The following is a 16,663-nucleotide window of genomic DNA, read 5'->3' on the forward strand; positions in this document are numbered from 1 at the left end:
TACCATGTTATGATAAAGTTTACAGCGCCTGAACTTAAAAATCTACCAGTATCAAATTCCACTCTTCACCTCACCCCCTACTTTGGATAGCCACTTTTCATCTCTCTCCTCTCTTTACAATTTATCATTCACCATTCTAGCCTCAACTCACTTGAACCCTACTGACCGGATACAAAGAGATTGTGCACAATCTGTCATCAGCACTAAACAAGCTATTGCTCGTCATTGATAAGCAGGGCTTTCCTTCTTTAAAACAAATGAAAAGCTGGAAATTCCAGGGTGGTTGGTATTAATATGACATACTGCCCGCGTAAGTACTGGCCTGTGTTGGCATGGTCTCCTGCATGTTATGTTTTGGAATGTTTAAGTTGGTGTACAACACATTACAGTTATTTAATATAAGTAGAGGAAATACAGGCTGAATTTTATGGCCCATCACAATCCCCACCACATCTGCCAACACATCCAGGGTGCAGCAGAGAGGGAGAACTTGCCTGTGATCCCAGCAGCTGCCCCATAGCAGTTTTAAGGTGATTCCTCGACTCATAATTTGGAGATGCTGGTGTTGGACTGGGGTGTTCAAAGTTAAAAATCACAAAACACCAGGTTATAGTCCAACAGGTTTAATTGGAAGCACTAGCTTTCGGAGCGATGCTCCTTCAACGACCTGATGAAGGAGTGGTGCTCCAAAAGCTAGTACCTCTGCTCATAAAATCCGACTGTAACCCTAGCAGTGCCAGAGTGGCTGTGTTGCTGCTGCTGGAACTACAGGAACTCCAACTACACTCAGGAGCTCAGGTAAGTGTGGAGGCTGAAATCTTGCTGATGGAGGGTAGAGGACTGGGTCAAACTGATAATATGGTTTAAAGTTAGTTGATGGCCTGGTGGGGAGATTGTTTCCCATAATCCCAGGTGACCAACAGAGCAGGCTCCCGCTCCATAACCCTTGCCCAACACCAACTCATGTACCTACAGCTAAAGACTTCCTACATGGGGAAGACATCCCCCTTGCTGACTGTAAAATACCAGTTTGGAAGAGATGAGGACTGGAAGTGGTTATTATTGAATGATCTCATTAGGCCCAAGGACAGGCACATTGCCTGAGACTACCACCATATTCCATAAACTTGCAGACAGGTTTGGGGTGTGTGAGATAGGCCACCCACAGCACCCCTCCTCACCCACTTTCCAAACCGTATTGGGAACCATGATATCCAACATTATATATAAATGAAATTCTTTAATTTGTGAGCCAATTCTGAAAGTAGTTTTTAATTAAGACTTAGTTACTTGTGTGATTTCTTTGTAATTTTGAAAATCTTCTCTTTCTAGGTCTGGAGTATTACATTCCACAGCTGGTTGACCTTTGTCCTTCTAATTTGGGCTTGCCTTATCTGGATTGTGCGAAGTCGGCGGCACTTGGCAATGCTGTGTTCACCATTCATTCTGCTGTATGGGATCATACTGTGCAGCTTGCAGTATATCTGGGGAATGGACCTGACAGAGGAACTGCCAACCAAAATTGGGTTTATGCTTCTCACTCAGCTTGGATTAGTCCATCTGGAGCATCACTGTCTACGCCTGGGTGTAGTGGTCAGTTTCAAATAAGTCTTAACACTGAAATAGTAATTTTTTTGTAAAACTTACTGTGGCACTAATATACATGCAAGAGTGACACTATCAGTCTAAATTTTAAATCCCCTTGAATCCCTTTTGTATCTCTCTTGAGTATGAAGGTCCTTCTAGGCACCTATTGTTATCTCATTACCATCACCAACATCAGCTGCCCAGCTTTCCTCTTCTGTTAACTGTCCCATTCTGAACATTTACTCTCCAACCATCTTCACTGTTCAACCCTACCTTCCTTGGTTCTGCCAGGGAATCAGTCACTGACCTTCTTCACAATTCCCTCCAAACTATCCACTCACCTGTTCAACAAGGCCCTTGGAACGTTGAAGTGGAAGATACTGCTTCTTTGGCTTTCACTGGACTTGGCTCATCCATGCATAGACTTTACCCTTTGCTGAAGCTTCCTCACCAGACTATGGTACCCGTCATCCATGTCGTCTTTAATACCAAGCCACACCCTGGCCTTTCCACCTGTTGTCTTGTGGTATCTTTTCTTCCTCCTTCCTGTTTCCATATTCTACCTCTTTCACTCTGTTGGTCATGACTTCCCCCCAAGTCCCCTTGCTATCAAATTACACCTGCATTTCTCTCCGTTATCATCTTTCATTAGCCTCACTACTGGGTGACCATTCATCCTCGGTGATATGTTTCCATTTCAGCTCCTTCATCCACTTTGCACTGAAGCCACTGACCTTCTGTTCTCCTAAAACCTTTTCCTCCATTTAATGCTCGTAATCAAATAAAGTGCTTACCCATTCTTGCAGCCACCCTCTTTAACATTCCATCTCTTATATTCAACACCATAATTAACACAACATCTGGAGTCCCTTTCCGCCTCCTCATCAATAAGATGTTCTTTGACACCCTGTGATTCAGACTTAGGACCAATGTCCAGATGTTACTCAACTGAATGCCATCACTTGTCTTACTACTCCACCCCCCGAGTCAATGATGAGATGCAATTTCTTGATTTAATAAAGGCTGTTGTGCTTGTCTCCTACTACACACTTTATACTTCACCACAAATTCTAATCTTATGCCCATTGTTTTAAGCTGAACTGCCCATTCAACGCTTCAACCTTGAAGTCACTCCTGAGCTGAGCTTTAAGACTCATATGCTCTCCAACATAACAACTACTTTGCATTTCTTGCCTTCAAACCTTTCTTATTTCACCTGTTTTTGACACTTCATCCCAGTTTTTGCATTCTCCAGATTTTACCTTTGCAATACTCTGCCTCCTAGCCTTTTAACCTCGACCCTTTATATTGTTCAGCTCATTCAAACTCTGCTGTCTCTGTCCCACTTTGCAATAAGTGCTATTTTGCTTTCAACTGCTATTCTTACTGACATTTATCATGTCCTGTTTTCCAATGCCTCAAATCTTTTCTAATGCCTTAAGACTTCCCTCTCCTTATCTCGATCTACCTGCAGCCCCTTCCTCCAGAGTTCTTCATTCCTCTGGCTCTGGGTGCTTGTGCAGCCTTGAGTCCCTTCTCATCAATCAGCCCCTTGGGCCTCATGTTCTACAGTTCTCTCCTTAAACCCTTGTGCTGGTCATCTTCCTCACTTCGAATTTCGAAATTTCTTTCAAACTCAACTCTTCAACCTAGCTTTTTTTGTTTCCTTATTGACTAATTGTCTGTTTTGATCTTATGCTTCCAAAGTGCATTTTTCTCTCTTGTTTAACAAGCTAAACAAATGCCAGTTGTTGTTGATTGAGAAAGCAAAAATGGTGAATAAAAAGCTTGGCTTTAGCAAAACATGCCCACCACACTTTTCTTCAATGTTCTGAAGCTGATTCCGCCTTCGGCATAATCCACAAGTCTCAGGAAGCCTTTAGACATTTACCTAAATTACTGTATGTTAGCTGGATAGTGATTATCAAACTGTTTTATTACAGCCAGCTAAACCTTATCTTCCCTTCACTCAATGATTTTCAACACTAGTCATTGGATGGTGATTGGAAGGAGGGCAATTTCTTTCTTTTCCTTTTAATTCAAATTCTCAGCAGGTGATTACAATGCTTAGAGCCATACAGTATGGAAACAGACCATTCGATCCAACCAGTCCATGCCAACCATAATCCCAAACTAAACTCGTCCCACCTGCCTGCTCTTTGCCTGTATCCATCCAAACATTTCTTATTCATGTACTTATCCAAATGTCTTTTAAATGTTGTAATTGTACCCACATTCACCATTTCCTCTGAAAGTTCATTCCACATATGAACCATTCTCTGTGTGGAAAAAAACCCTCATGTCTTTTTTAAATCTTTCTCCTCTCACCTTAAAAATATGCCCTCTTGTTTTGAAATCTCCCACCCCAGGAAAAAGACACCGGCCATTCACCTTATCTATACTCCTGATTTTATATATCACCTCTCAAACTCCTGTGTTCCAGTGAAAAAAGTCCCAGTCTATCTGGCCTTTCCTTATAACTTCAGCACTCCATTCCCAGCAACAGCCTGATAATTCTCTCTGAAATCCCTCTAGCCTAATAATATCCTTCCGATACCAGGGCCACCAAAACTGGGCACAGTACTCCAGAAGAGACCTCACCAACGTCCGGTACAGCCTGTGCTTCAGCGCAGACCAGGAATCAGTACTGGATACTGCTGAATTGCATGCTTTAGTACCACACCTCATGATACATGTATTTCATAGATGTATATTTGTAGCCCATGGTTTATAGTATATACTTTATGAAAAATAGACCATTTGACTCTTTAAAAATCTGCTGTGTGATCTCGTTGAACTTTGCATTTTGAATTAAAAATGCAATATTCTTATATGAATACTTTGACTACCAAATGGACTGAATTTGGACATAATCAGAAAATGAAAATTACAATACTGTGATTTTGAAAGATGTGAACTCTTACTAGCTTGTACAAGAATATTTTTAAATTTGTTCTGCGTCTATCCAACAAATGATCATCTCCTACAGCTGCAGCTGTGAAAACCAGCTACTTACGCTTTCTTTTATCACCAGCTTCTGTACACACTCACCTTCTGGATCTTGTTGCGTCAATTTGTAAAAGAAAAATGCTTGAAGCAGAAAGATGTCCCACTGAATGAAGTAACTGTGGATGAGGCAGGTGAGTGACAAATATACTATCAACCAAGATGTTTATACCTCACCAAGTGAGTGCAATTCCTATGAGAAACATTTTGGTTAAATTAATCTGTCTATATTAGCAAAGCTACTGACTTGAGTATTATGATCAACTGGTTAATGAGGCTGGGTTAGAAAAGGTCATTTAAATTTACATGGTACAGACTGTTTCAAAATGTGGTGCAGCCCTGTGTCAAATCCTAAAGGATGCAAATAAGTTGTGTAAATAATCATTTGGTTTCTATCAGCTATGTAATACAGCTCCTGAAGTTTATGACTAATTTAATGTCTACTAATTATTTAAACTGGCCTAACAGATTCAGATTTTGTCCAGTCCTAGAGCCTGAGCAATATTTCAAAATAACCTGTTCACAGATATCATTACACACCTCTAGAGCAGATGGGACTTGAACCTAAGCCTCTCTGTCCAGGGGTAGGAGCCCTACCACTGCACCACAAGAGGGCCCCTCAGTCCTAGAGCCTGATTGTGAAAATGACTAAATACGGCCACATGAGGCTATTCGGCACCTGTTGCACCTAACTGTAGATGTCAGAATTGGAAACTCTTTCGCCTTCAGCCAAAACCCAGCAGCTGATTAAGTAATGTAATTTTTTTACAAAGTACATGACATAAATCTGTCAACATAAAGAAGATTTATGTTGGATAAAATGTGGAACAAGATTCAGACATTGAGGTTTGGAGCTGACATGCCATGCAAAATCAAAACTGATTGTTTGCAGCCAAGCTGCTTATAATTTGTAGATTCAATTTATTTTTGATTAAGTAATAAGATGATGATTAATGTGCTTTAATCTGTTCCCAAAAGATTAAAGACTCAAATCTCAGACTTTACCTCAGTGTGCTGGATAATTATCAACTACAGTGACACCTAAAACTGAGGCAAAACAGATGACCGAATGACTTTCGATTATTTGCCTGTATATTTGTGAAAAAAAAGTAATCAAAAGCAACTTTGGAGGTCAAGAAAACAATTAAAATGCAAATCAAGTACCAGAATTTATTTCTATGTATATAAAATTCAAAATGGGATAAATTTATGTTAAGTTTATATAGAACTCTTGTCAGCTTGCAACTCGAGTACAGTGTACAATTCTGGGCTGTAATTATTAAAGAAAACACTGGTAAAACTGTAAGGATGATATCAGGAGAGATTGAAGATGTTGGTGCTTTCTTTGGAAAGGAAAAAAAAGAGAGCTCAGCGGGATAGTTGTGGAGAGAACCTTGTGGGACAATCTGAAGCTAGACATTGTAAATACAACAGAACTACTTAAACATTCAATAGGGAAATGAAAAAAAAATTCTTCGAATGTTTAGAATGTGGAACTCACCTGCATCCTCAGTTCATCTGCCTTCCTTGTTAGGCTTCTTGCATTGAAATAAATGCAAGATTGTCACAAGGTAGGACTGATAAATTTAACTGCATTTATTTCTTGATAGCTTGAAATAAATGCAGTTAAATTTATCAGTCCTACCTTGTTCTCTGCTTTGTTCCTGCCTACCCTGACTGTTTGACTTGCTCCCTTTCCTAACAACAGTACCAGTCTCAGATTGATCTTTCTCTTCACTATCTCCCTGGGTCCCACCTATACCCACTGCCCCCACACCCAACCTTACTAGTTTAAATCCTCCTAATCTTTTAGTCTTCTGAAATACAGTGCTTTTTAAAACCTGTTTCCAAACAAGTTGAGCTCAAATCTTGCCACAGTCTTTTTTGTTTCTTATCATATGTAAGAAGAATCACATGATCAATGGGGCATGTTTCTATTTCCTCTGTGATGAGACTCTGACTTCCTTCAATGACTGAGATGAAACTCAAAGGTTCAGGAGTAGGTGATCAATCCTGCAGGCCATCACTAACATTAGACAATGTTATTGTTACAACATCATCTCGAAAGCACTACTGTATTTTTTTAGTTTTAATTCTTCAGAAAATGTAGTTTGCCTTTCTCACTCAACTTCCCAATTTATTGACATTGGACAGTTTGGTTGTTGGACCATGAAATTATGAACTTACCAATGGTCCACAATAATTTCCCAGGGTTTAGTTCAGGCTGCCTACTGCCTCAATGGCAAGTGATTTACAAAGTTCCAGAAGTACTTCCTTTGTAAGTAGTAAATGGAGCAAAAAATTCAACCATGAAGATTAAATTTGAGAGCATACCATCTCGAGTCAAGGAAAGTTTAAATTAAATTTCTGAATTTTTTTTCATTACTGCTCCTATAGACGATAGGTGCAGGAGTAGGCCATTCTGCCCTTCGAGCCAGCTCCACCATTCATTATGATCATGGCTGATCATCCTCAGTCAGTATCCTGTTCCTGCCATATCCCCATAACCCTTGATTCCACTATCCTTAAGAGCGCTATCCAACGCTTTCTTGAAAGTATCCAGAGACTTGGCCTCCACTGCCTTCTGGGACAGAGCATTCCATACACCCACCACTCTCTGGGTGAAGAAGTTTCTCCTCAACTCTGTTCTAAGTGGCCTACCCCTTATTTTTAAACTGTGTTCTCTAGTTCGGGACTCACCCATCAGCGGAAACATGCTTCCTGCCTCCAGAGTGTCCTATCTTTTATATGTCTACATGTTTTCAGTTCAACACAGATATACAAATGTTTGAACTCTGCAATGTTCACATTTTCCTTTTTTATTCTTTTCATGTTGCAGGTCAAAAGAAGAATGAAGTATTGAAAGCACTTGGAGAGCTAATAATGAGTTTTCAAGCAAAGTATTGGATTTATGTTTGTGGAGGGATGTTCTTCGTTGTCAGTTTTACTGGAAGAATAGTTGTGTATAAAATAGTTTATATGTTCCTGTTTCTACTTTGCCTTTCATTCTACCAGGTGAGAATATAATAGTCAAATGCTAGTCAATCGTAACAACAGTAACTCTACAGTAATTGCTAAATGGAGGTAATTAAGAAAATATATGGCTATGCAACAGATGTAAAGGCTAATATATGTGTATGGTATAATACATACAAACTTGTGGAGCAACTTGATATGCTTAACTGTGACTAGAGTTGGTCTATGTGTAGGACAGCATGAAGTGAGATTACTCTCCTATCTATTAATTTTTGATCACAGACTGATTTAAAAAAATATTCTAAAAAGGGACTGTTGATTGCTGATGTCTTATTTTTCCTGTTGATTTTATAGGTCTGTTACTTTATATGGCGTAAGCTGCTGAAGGTATTCTGGTGGTTGGTCGTTGCATATACAATGCTGGTCCTCATTTCAGTTTACACTTTTCAGTTTGATGAATTCCCACAGTACTGGAAAAATTTCACAGGATTAACAGATGAACAGTATGTTTATTTTTAATTCTTGCAAATACATATGTTTTGCTTACCTTGGCTTTACCATACAGTAGAAATCTGTCAAAATAATAAATCTTGAATAATAAATATTGAAATATTTACAAAGATGATGTTATGTATTGTTGTTGAGAAAACCACCAACCTCAGAGTCAGAGTTGGAGTTCAATGACAGAGTTTATTGCAGAAGAAAATACCAGAGCTCTGGGGAGAGAAAGACACCAACAACACAGTGGTCAGCTGTGAGTCTTCCAGCACAGCCTTTGTTAATTTCAGCATGATCGTTGTCAGTTTCAGTGCAGACATTGTCAGTTTCAATGTCTGCACAGAAGTCCATTGCTGTAGTAATGGATGCTAATCACTCTTTCTGCAAAGGGCGGTTGCTGCAATTTGTATTGAGTCTGTATCAAACTGTTAGCATTTCTATCAAAGGTGTTGGCTGGACCCAGACACTTCAGTGGGCAGTATACGTTACTCATGTGTATTCTCTCCCACACCTGCCTTAAACTAATCAATTAGGTTGTGAGTGTATTGTGCTGGCATCCTGTGTTTGCTGTGCTGTCTCTCTCCATATTGTCGTCCAGCAGCCATCTTGTGTGTCAAGTGGTCAACTTATAGCTCAGCGGCCATCTTGTGTGTCTGTGTGCCTGGTGTCACCCTGCCCCATGCCATCTCCCACTTCAGTACAATATGCTAATTATGTGTGTGCACGGAAAAAAAAGCTCTGCAGTTTTAAAGATTTTTTTCAAATATGTTTATGGATCATTCAGTGGGTTCTGTCAGACAAACTTAATAATTAATAAAATAATTCTTTGTTGCACATAGCCAACTAATAACTATTTACTTTGGAGGGAAGGGGGAGTAGAAAGTAAGGTTACTTTCTGAGCAAGAGTATTATAATATCTAACATTATAAGGATAAAACTGAGGCCACCTCTGTGGCAAACTCAGTGAACGTACTATAATAGGCAGATCCAGAGCTCTCCAAAGAGGTTGAAAAACCAACTGATTTTATTATTTGCTGAAGATATCAGACTATTCCCATCAACACCAGAGAACTGTGCCAGTCAGTTCCCCAATAGATTAGTGGCCATGGCTGAATGAGTATCAAGGAGCACTCTAGCAATTGAGGCTGAGTAGCTACAGGAATTTAGTTGGTTAACTTCCTGTGGGACCCACTAGGAACTCTGGACCCCCAACTCTGCCAACTTTGTTCAAGCTATCTGGACATGGGTAATTGGGAAACGCCTCATCTTCCGCCTCAGAACACTTCAACCCCAGGGCATCAATGTGGACTTCACCAGTTTCCTCATTTCCCCTTCCCCCACCTCACCCCAGTTCCAAACTTCCAGCTCAGCACTGTCCCCATGACTTGTCCTATCTGCCTATCTTCCTTTCCACCTATCCACTCCACCCTCCTCCCTGACCTATCACCTCCATCCCCACCCCCATTCACCTATTGTACTCTATGCTACTTTCTCCCCACCCCCACCCTCCTCTCATTTATCTCTCCACCCTGCAGGCACTCTGCCTCTATTCCTGATGAAGGGCTTTTGCTCAAAACGTCGATTTTCCTGCTCCTTGGATGCTGCCTGAACCGCTGTGTTTTTCTAGCACCACTCTGATCTAGATTCTGGTTTCCAGCATCTGCAGTCATTGTTTTTACCTAATTGGGTATGCTGTTCTGGAGAGCATAAGATGGGCAAATGGTTCCCATTCATGTCAAACTTCAAGGTATCCAAACAAAGACTATCTCTTTATTTAGGTTCTTATTTGTCAGCTTAACAGTTGCATATTGTTCTTTCAAAATGCAGGTTAGCTGACATGGGATTGGAGCAATTCAGTGTCAGTGAGCTCTTCTCCAGCATTCTGATCCCTGCCTTTTTCCTGCTGGCCTGTATTCTACAACTGCATTACTTCCACTGTCGTTTCATGCAGATTACTGATCTGGAACATGTTCCTGTAAAGGGCAAAGGGCCATTGCACCGGTAAGATTCATAGGTATCTAGGATAGATGCAAACTTAATAATACAAATATCTTTAATAAAAATCATTTGGACACCAATTTCAATTTGACAGTTATAGAACTTGTTCAAATATTTTTTACATTTTATTTTTTTGTTTATTTTAAAGTCAAGGGATTGGGGGATAAAATGGGAATATGGTATTGACATAGGGGATCATCCATGAACATACTGAGTGACAGAGCTGAACGATCTAGTTTCTCTCAAACAAGAGAATTATTTGTCTCACCCCAGATCTGTTGGAAAGCTCAGTTCCATTCAGGCTTAAGTCCTTTTGTGTATATATAATTGCAGCTTGGAGCATTCATCAAATTTCATTGTTTGACTTAATGATATTAATTTTAAATAGTTTAATTTTAATTTAACATTTGCTTACTTTCCATTAACAGGTTGAAAGAAAGTTTAGCAGAGCCCTCCCAGGAGTAAGTATCCTTATTTACGTATACATTTTGGCATATCTCTTCTTTCATTACTGTGTTTTAACTTTGACAAATGTCATTTCTATGCCTATATATACCTGCACTGTGAGGGCGTGTCTGCTTTTTCTCCAAATGTTTTTTTTCAATATTCACTGGTTCAACTAATTGATGATCAAACCTTGATTCTTTCCCTACCCCCTCTCCTATGCCTGAACTTGCAATGACATTGTGACTTGGAAAGAAGGCTGATTCTGCATCTCAGCTCAACCTTAGCTACACAACTGTCACAAACCCCATTTTCCAGTTAGTAAATGTAATAGTAGATGTATTGAATTTCAGAGTTGGTCATCGGCTTCTGTAAGTTTAGATAGAAACACAGCTTTAACATGAATAACTTATTTCTACATTACAAATCTTTCCAGAGAACCCTAGTTCTCAGCAGCCAATTCAAGAAGCCCTTAGAAGTGGAGTATCTTTGTTTCTCTCTTCACTGAATTTCTCCAGCATTTTCATTGCGCATTTCACATTTCCAGCATCCACTGTCTTTTGCTTTTATTAGAAGCAGAACATCTGGCACCTTGTGAACTAACAAAGTATTTCAGTTGTGCTTGGTCAGCCATGATCTAATGGAGGAGCAGGCTGAAAGGGCTGAATCTAGGATAGATTTTGCTACAGCTCTATTTTGCTACGTTTATGAATGTCAATCCTTTCTAAACTAGCTACTAGCTACTGTAATACTGACGTGCAGTATATATTTCTCTCGAGTAAATTCATTTCATAAAATGTCTTCACAGGAAATCATTTGTATGTTTCACAAGATCAATTCTGCAGTGGTTGTGTGCTATCAAAATATTAGCAGTTCAGGTGCATGTTGTTCCCTGTTACCTGTAGTAACCAGATAAAATAATAGTAACAAGCCACAAGGAGCATCTCTTCACTGTTATCTTTCAATCTACATTCTTATAAAAGTAGAGGATGGATTTTATTCATTCTTCCCCGAGACATGGTACAATCTTATACGTTATTGTAAAAAAGCTAGTCTTATCCAAGTGTTGAGCATTTCCAGTGACAGAGAGATTAGTATTAGCACATTGACTGTCATTGCATGTGATAGAAAATGATCAGCTTTCACTAAGATGACCTTTGTGCTGAGCCAATCAATAACATTCATTGTTTAGATACACATATAAAGAATAGCATCCTCGGTGTGAGATATTGAAAAGCCTCTGGTCCCCATAAGCAAGACCACTGCGCTTGCCATTGCCTTTGCAAGCATCTGAGACAGTAAAATGTTAGAAAGAAAATCTCAGGAGGAATAAACAGTTTCTGGTGCACCAGAATTCTTTTTATTTTCTTAGTGCCAAATTTCCCTTCATTCCTGATGACTTTGCTGTGGAGCAGTTCCCTGGGCACTGGTCTTCCTTAAATTTTTGTGTTTGATCCCTGATATTGTTGGCTATTCAACTGTGGGGAGCACTGCCTAGCCCTCTTTCGTCCTTACTCAACTCGATAGTTCAATATTTGCAGCAGAATGGCCAGTATGGCTTATATATAATCGTCCTGCTTGATTTACCCTCTGCACAATTCAGAGCACCACTATCAAATTCTGCTGACCAGCTTGACATCAGTTCATTTGTTGCAGGCACTGGGGCAAACTCAGTATTCTCCTTGTGTGTATGGTTTAACTTCTCATTGTTTGAACCTAATGAGCCAGTAGGAAAGCTTTGACCTTTTCTCTCTGAGCCTAGATAAATTATGTCATATTTCTTCCTCAGTAATAGAATAAAATGATAGTAAGGCTCAGTGGATCACATAGAATTGAATAATGGTTGTTGTTCAATAAAATGTGGTTTAATAAAGTTATAGCACCATCATCTCTGAAGTGATATTAGTATTAACCATGGCACTTGATTCAACAACTTATAAAGAACAGATTTTGTCTCACCTCTGAAATTAGACATTTTTTTTGATACTGCGCTATTATTGATGCACACAGTAAAGTGAAGCAGATTAATTGTATGACGCTAAGTAATAGAAATACTGAGAACTGAGTTGCTTTCAACTAGTAGCATTAAGGTCAACCATTCCCATATATTGGATAGTTGAAGAAAGGGAGCATGTAAAAGGACAATTTGAATGTCTAAAACATTTTCTGATTGATGTAAAGAATTTTTGTTCAGTCAGGTTCAGTACAATCAGTTTTGTTTATGTGACTTGCATTCTTATTGTGCTTTTCCAACAACAGAAGACCTGTCACTGCGACCCTTCAGAATGGCGCAGCTGAAGACCCAGAGTATGAGGGAAGTGATCAACCTGCGCCAGAGGACAGCCGATCTGAAAGAGAAAGTATGTCTTTGTATTTGCATGTGGACAGATCTTCTAATTTCGAATCTCTGCTCATATTTGGTAATCTTATTCAATCATCTGTGATTCCATGAGCAAATAAGTAGCTGAAGATAAAATATTTTTAGTCACTGAATGAAAAACATTTGAAATCTAAACACTTTAAATTTATTGTTGCTTTACCATGTCACTCAAAAATTGTCTTGTGTACTTTAAATAGTGAATGTTGTCAGATGACTGGCACAGAAAAGTTTCCATGTTGTTACGTAGCTCACCAGTAAGCTGTATGTTAGGAAAAGTATTGTCTCACAAGCGCCAATGAAGCTAACAACTGACCTTCTTGTGAAGGGCAAGACAATGCTCCAACAAAACTAAATTGCCAAATTGCATCCTGAGCTCATGCTCCCAGCAGCTGGAAAATCCATAACTTTCTGGTATCAACACAGTCAATTACTAATAGGAAACAACACAAACCTCCGAATTCATCAAAGGAGCAACTACAGGTTTGGACTCTATACTAAACCCCAGAATAACAGCATTCTTGTCAAGGATTACCCTTAATAGCAAAAAGGGTAATCAGTAAAGCAGAATGCAAACCAATGAGCCAAATTGATGGCAAAAAATGATACCGTTGGTTCTGCTATAACACATTAGTCCCGTTCTCGTAAAATCCCATGTTATAAGAGAATCGTGTAATAGCAGCACCATTTAATCTAATGGGCAGGAATCACGTTATAACGTGATTGATGAATTGGGGACATTATTTCTATAGCACAAACTTTTAAATCATTTAAACAATTCCAGCCTTATTAGTTTAAATGCTGCTGCTATTACACTATTTTCTTATAACATGGGATTGCAAGAGAACAGAAATACTGCGTTATAGCAGAACAGACTGTATGGAATTTTAATACATGTTGCTCTGTCTTTTTCACGGATTACCCAATTTCTCATTTCATCTCTTCTTTCACACCTTTTAATGAAATATCCCAAAGTACATGAAGTATCTCAATAATACAAAATATATTTTCATCAATAAACTTATTTAAAGTAAAATTTGATAACTTGAATTTGTTGTACAGATGTGTCAACAAGATGAGGCCTAGCAAGCATGAATATGGTTTACAGACTTTCATAGCTACAGGGGATTCCTGATTTACAAATGTCCAATTTAAGGATGCTTGCACTTACAAACACGATCCCATACATGGGGTAATTTTAAAGGCCTGACATATGAACAGTTCCTGTACTTCTGAACAGCTGCTTTACATTATCTAGTATTTGGATTTAAGTATAAATCAATTGGTGAGCAGACTTGCCAAATTGGAACCCGTTCGCAACCAGCCTGTAATGTGTTAGTTTATGCTTTTTGACATTCAATGTAGGTTTGATTCTCTTGTGAGAAAACAGAATAAAAGCTTCTGAAATAAAATAGCTAGGAGGAAATGATTAATGTTGTTCTTTTTTTTTCACTTGTTCAGTAAAATTGATATATTGCCTCCTTGAATCACTGAGGGTTCAGGAGTTTTATTTTCTTTGAGGTTTATAGTCAGTTAAACCCTAAAATGGCTATCAACTCTATGTATCAATAGTATAGTTTAACCTTGACCCTTGCACGTTAACTATTCTTGTAAATCCAACCAGTTCCTTGTGAATGCCACTCAAAAATTGTAACTATTTCTAAATTTTATGTAAAGGTCATTTTGGCTCAAAAGAGATGATCCTGTTACACCAGTTAGTTGACATATAATTTCAGTCTTGCTCAGCTTTGGTGCAGGAATGTGACCAATTAATCCAAACCATAAACGTCATCAGAAAGGGCTCTTGGGACTACAAATGTTGATTTCTGTTTCCATAACTTGAAACAAGAAACAAAAAAAATTCCTCAGATTAAAGGACTAGTGCCATTTACTTGAAAATTAGTTCAAGTCTGATTGGTCATGAAGTTATTCTGTTTACTGCATAATTGCTATATTTTGTTATTTTTCTTGGTCAGATCGAAAGTATCTAGTAAACATTTTGTCTTTGAATCATAATTATGATGGTGCAAGAGGAAGCCTATTTTAATAAAGAGTTAAAAACTGGCCTTATTCTGAGGTTAAACTGGAATAAGCTTTTTGGCAAAGAAGTGAAACTCTCAAGGCTAAACTTTGGAAGGAGCCAGCTAGAGCAGTCAGAAACTAAGCTGGGAGCTCGTTGCCCTGGATTCTGTAGCAATGCCTTTTCACAGAACAGCATGATATTCTCCTATTACAAGACTATTAATGTAAGGGAAATAGGGACTCGTACTTCAAACTTGAACATTATCCTTGGCAGCACAGAGTATGGTCAGATTTAGTACACCTTGTGAGACCAGAAATACTGGCCTTGTAGGATAGACCAGGAAGGAAACACTGGATTTGTGGTCCAGATAGTAAAGCATTTGCCTTGCAATAAATGAGAAATAGATTTTTGCGCCTTCTCTTGTATGGGGAAGCTTAAGCTTTCTGTCATAAGGACTGGAAGTGTTGGCAATCTGGCATACCATTTTCGGAGTGACTACCTGGTCAGTCCTGCAGGCAGATTCTCCAAATGCACCCCAACTTACTGAAGGCACACAGATCATCAGTTTTGGCAGGATTAAGGCTGAGTGTGTTGCAAAATGTAATACTAAACTGAGTAACTTGACTGATGTTTTGGTTCACGAACATTTGTACCCAATCCTACATTTTTCAAGTAGAATAAATTCTATGATGCAATCATTTTTAGTCTGTCATAAGCTCCTTGAAGCCCTCATCTGTGCTTTATTATCTCTAGACTTTTCTATCCCAGCACTTTTCTGACTGACTTTCTATATATTGGCATTCAAATCTCAGCTGCCTGTGGGCTAACTTAGACCAAATAATGCTCACCCATCACCCCTGTGCTGATTGATGTCTCATATTTAAAATGCCAATGCTTTATTTTTAAGTCTCTATCACCTCATTTCTATCTCTATAACCTACGCCTTGTACAACTCTCAAATGTTTGCTTTGTTCCAAATCTGGTCTCGCACATTTCTGATTTTAACTGATCCACCTTCAGCTGCTAAGGCCCTCCTTTCTGGAATTTCATCCCTCAACTTTCACTTCTTTCCCCTCTTGCTTTAAGACATTTCTGAGGATCTATTACAGATCAAGCTTTTAGAAACACTTTTGGACATTTTTCTACATTAAAACACTATAGAAATGCAAGCTAATGTTGTTGTAACACTTGGGGTCCATTCATTATCCAATCAATGCTCTCATCACACACATCATAAAAAGCTTGTTTTCCTTTACACTGGTATTCATGCAATTTTTCGTAATGGTTGCAAGATAAGAAACTTTAATAAAGTGTGTCCTATTTCAGAAATGATTATTTTTGTTTCAGTGTGATATGATGAATCTGTTTAGATTGCTTCTATCTAATTTGCATGATTTGAAATAAGGAAACCTACCAGCCACATACTAATATATTTTTTCCTGATTGCAGTTGCTTACAGTAAGTGGGGCTTAGTGATCGACCGCCTCCTTGTGCTGTTCCTAAAATTCTCCAAGATTCTCAATTACATCCAAGTCATTATTTGGAGACTTCTTGAGTTGCACGTAATGAAACTGGTGGCTCTCTTCAGTGTGTGGGTGGCAGTAAAAGAGGTATGAACCCCAAAGTAACATTATTTATTGTATTGGTTTCGTATGGTTACAATTTAAGTTTTGATGCAGGAAATTTTCTTATGTATTGTTGTTGCAGGTAAATCCAAACCTTTTGAATCATTTTCTATTTTACATAAACTGAAA

The 16,663-nt window shown here is 38.7% G+C and overlaps 1 protein-coding gene across 1 annotated transcript in view; it reads left to right on the plus strand.

Moving 5' to 3' along the window:
- piezo1 (piezo-type mechanosensitive ion channel component 1) overlaps window positions 1–16,663 on the plus strand; it is a 263,867-nt gene that overhangs the window by 148,991 nt on the left and 98,213 nt on the right. Inside the window, exons 13-20 of the mRNA XM_043707516.1 lie at window positions 1,333–1,593; window positions 4,622–4,727; window positions 7,433–7,608; window positions 7,924–8,072; window positions 9,895–10,068; window positions 10,494–10,526; window positions 12,769–12,869; window positions 16,359–16,519. Of these exons, the coding sequence (XP_043563451.1) occupies window positions 1,333–1,593; window positions 4,622–4,727; window positions 7,433–7,608; window positions 7,924–8,072; window positions 9,895–10,068; window positions 10,494–10,526; window positions 12,769–12,869; window positions 16,359–16,519 (1,161 nt within the window). The remainder of the gene's footprint in view (window positions 1–1,332; window positions 1,594–4,621; window positions 4,728–7,432; window positions 7,609–7,923; window positions 8,073–9,894; window positions 10,069–10,493; window positions 10,527–12,768; window positions 12,870–16,358; window positions 16,520–16,663) is intronic.

This window comes from Chiloscyllium plagiosum, chromosome 17 (genome assembly GCF_004010195.1).
Source record: "Chiloscyllium plagiosum isolate BGI_BamShark_2017 chromosome 17, ASM401019v2, whole genome shotgun sequence".
Lineage (NCBI taxonomy): Eukaryota > Metazoa > Chordata > Chondrichthyes > Orectolobiformes > Hemiscylliidae > Chiloscyllium > Chiloscyllium plagiosum.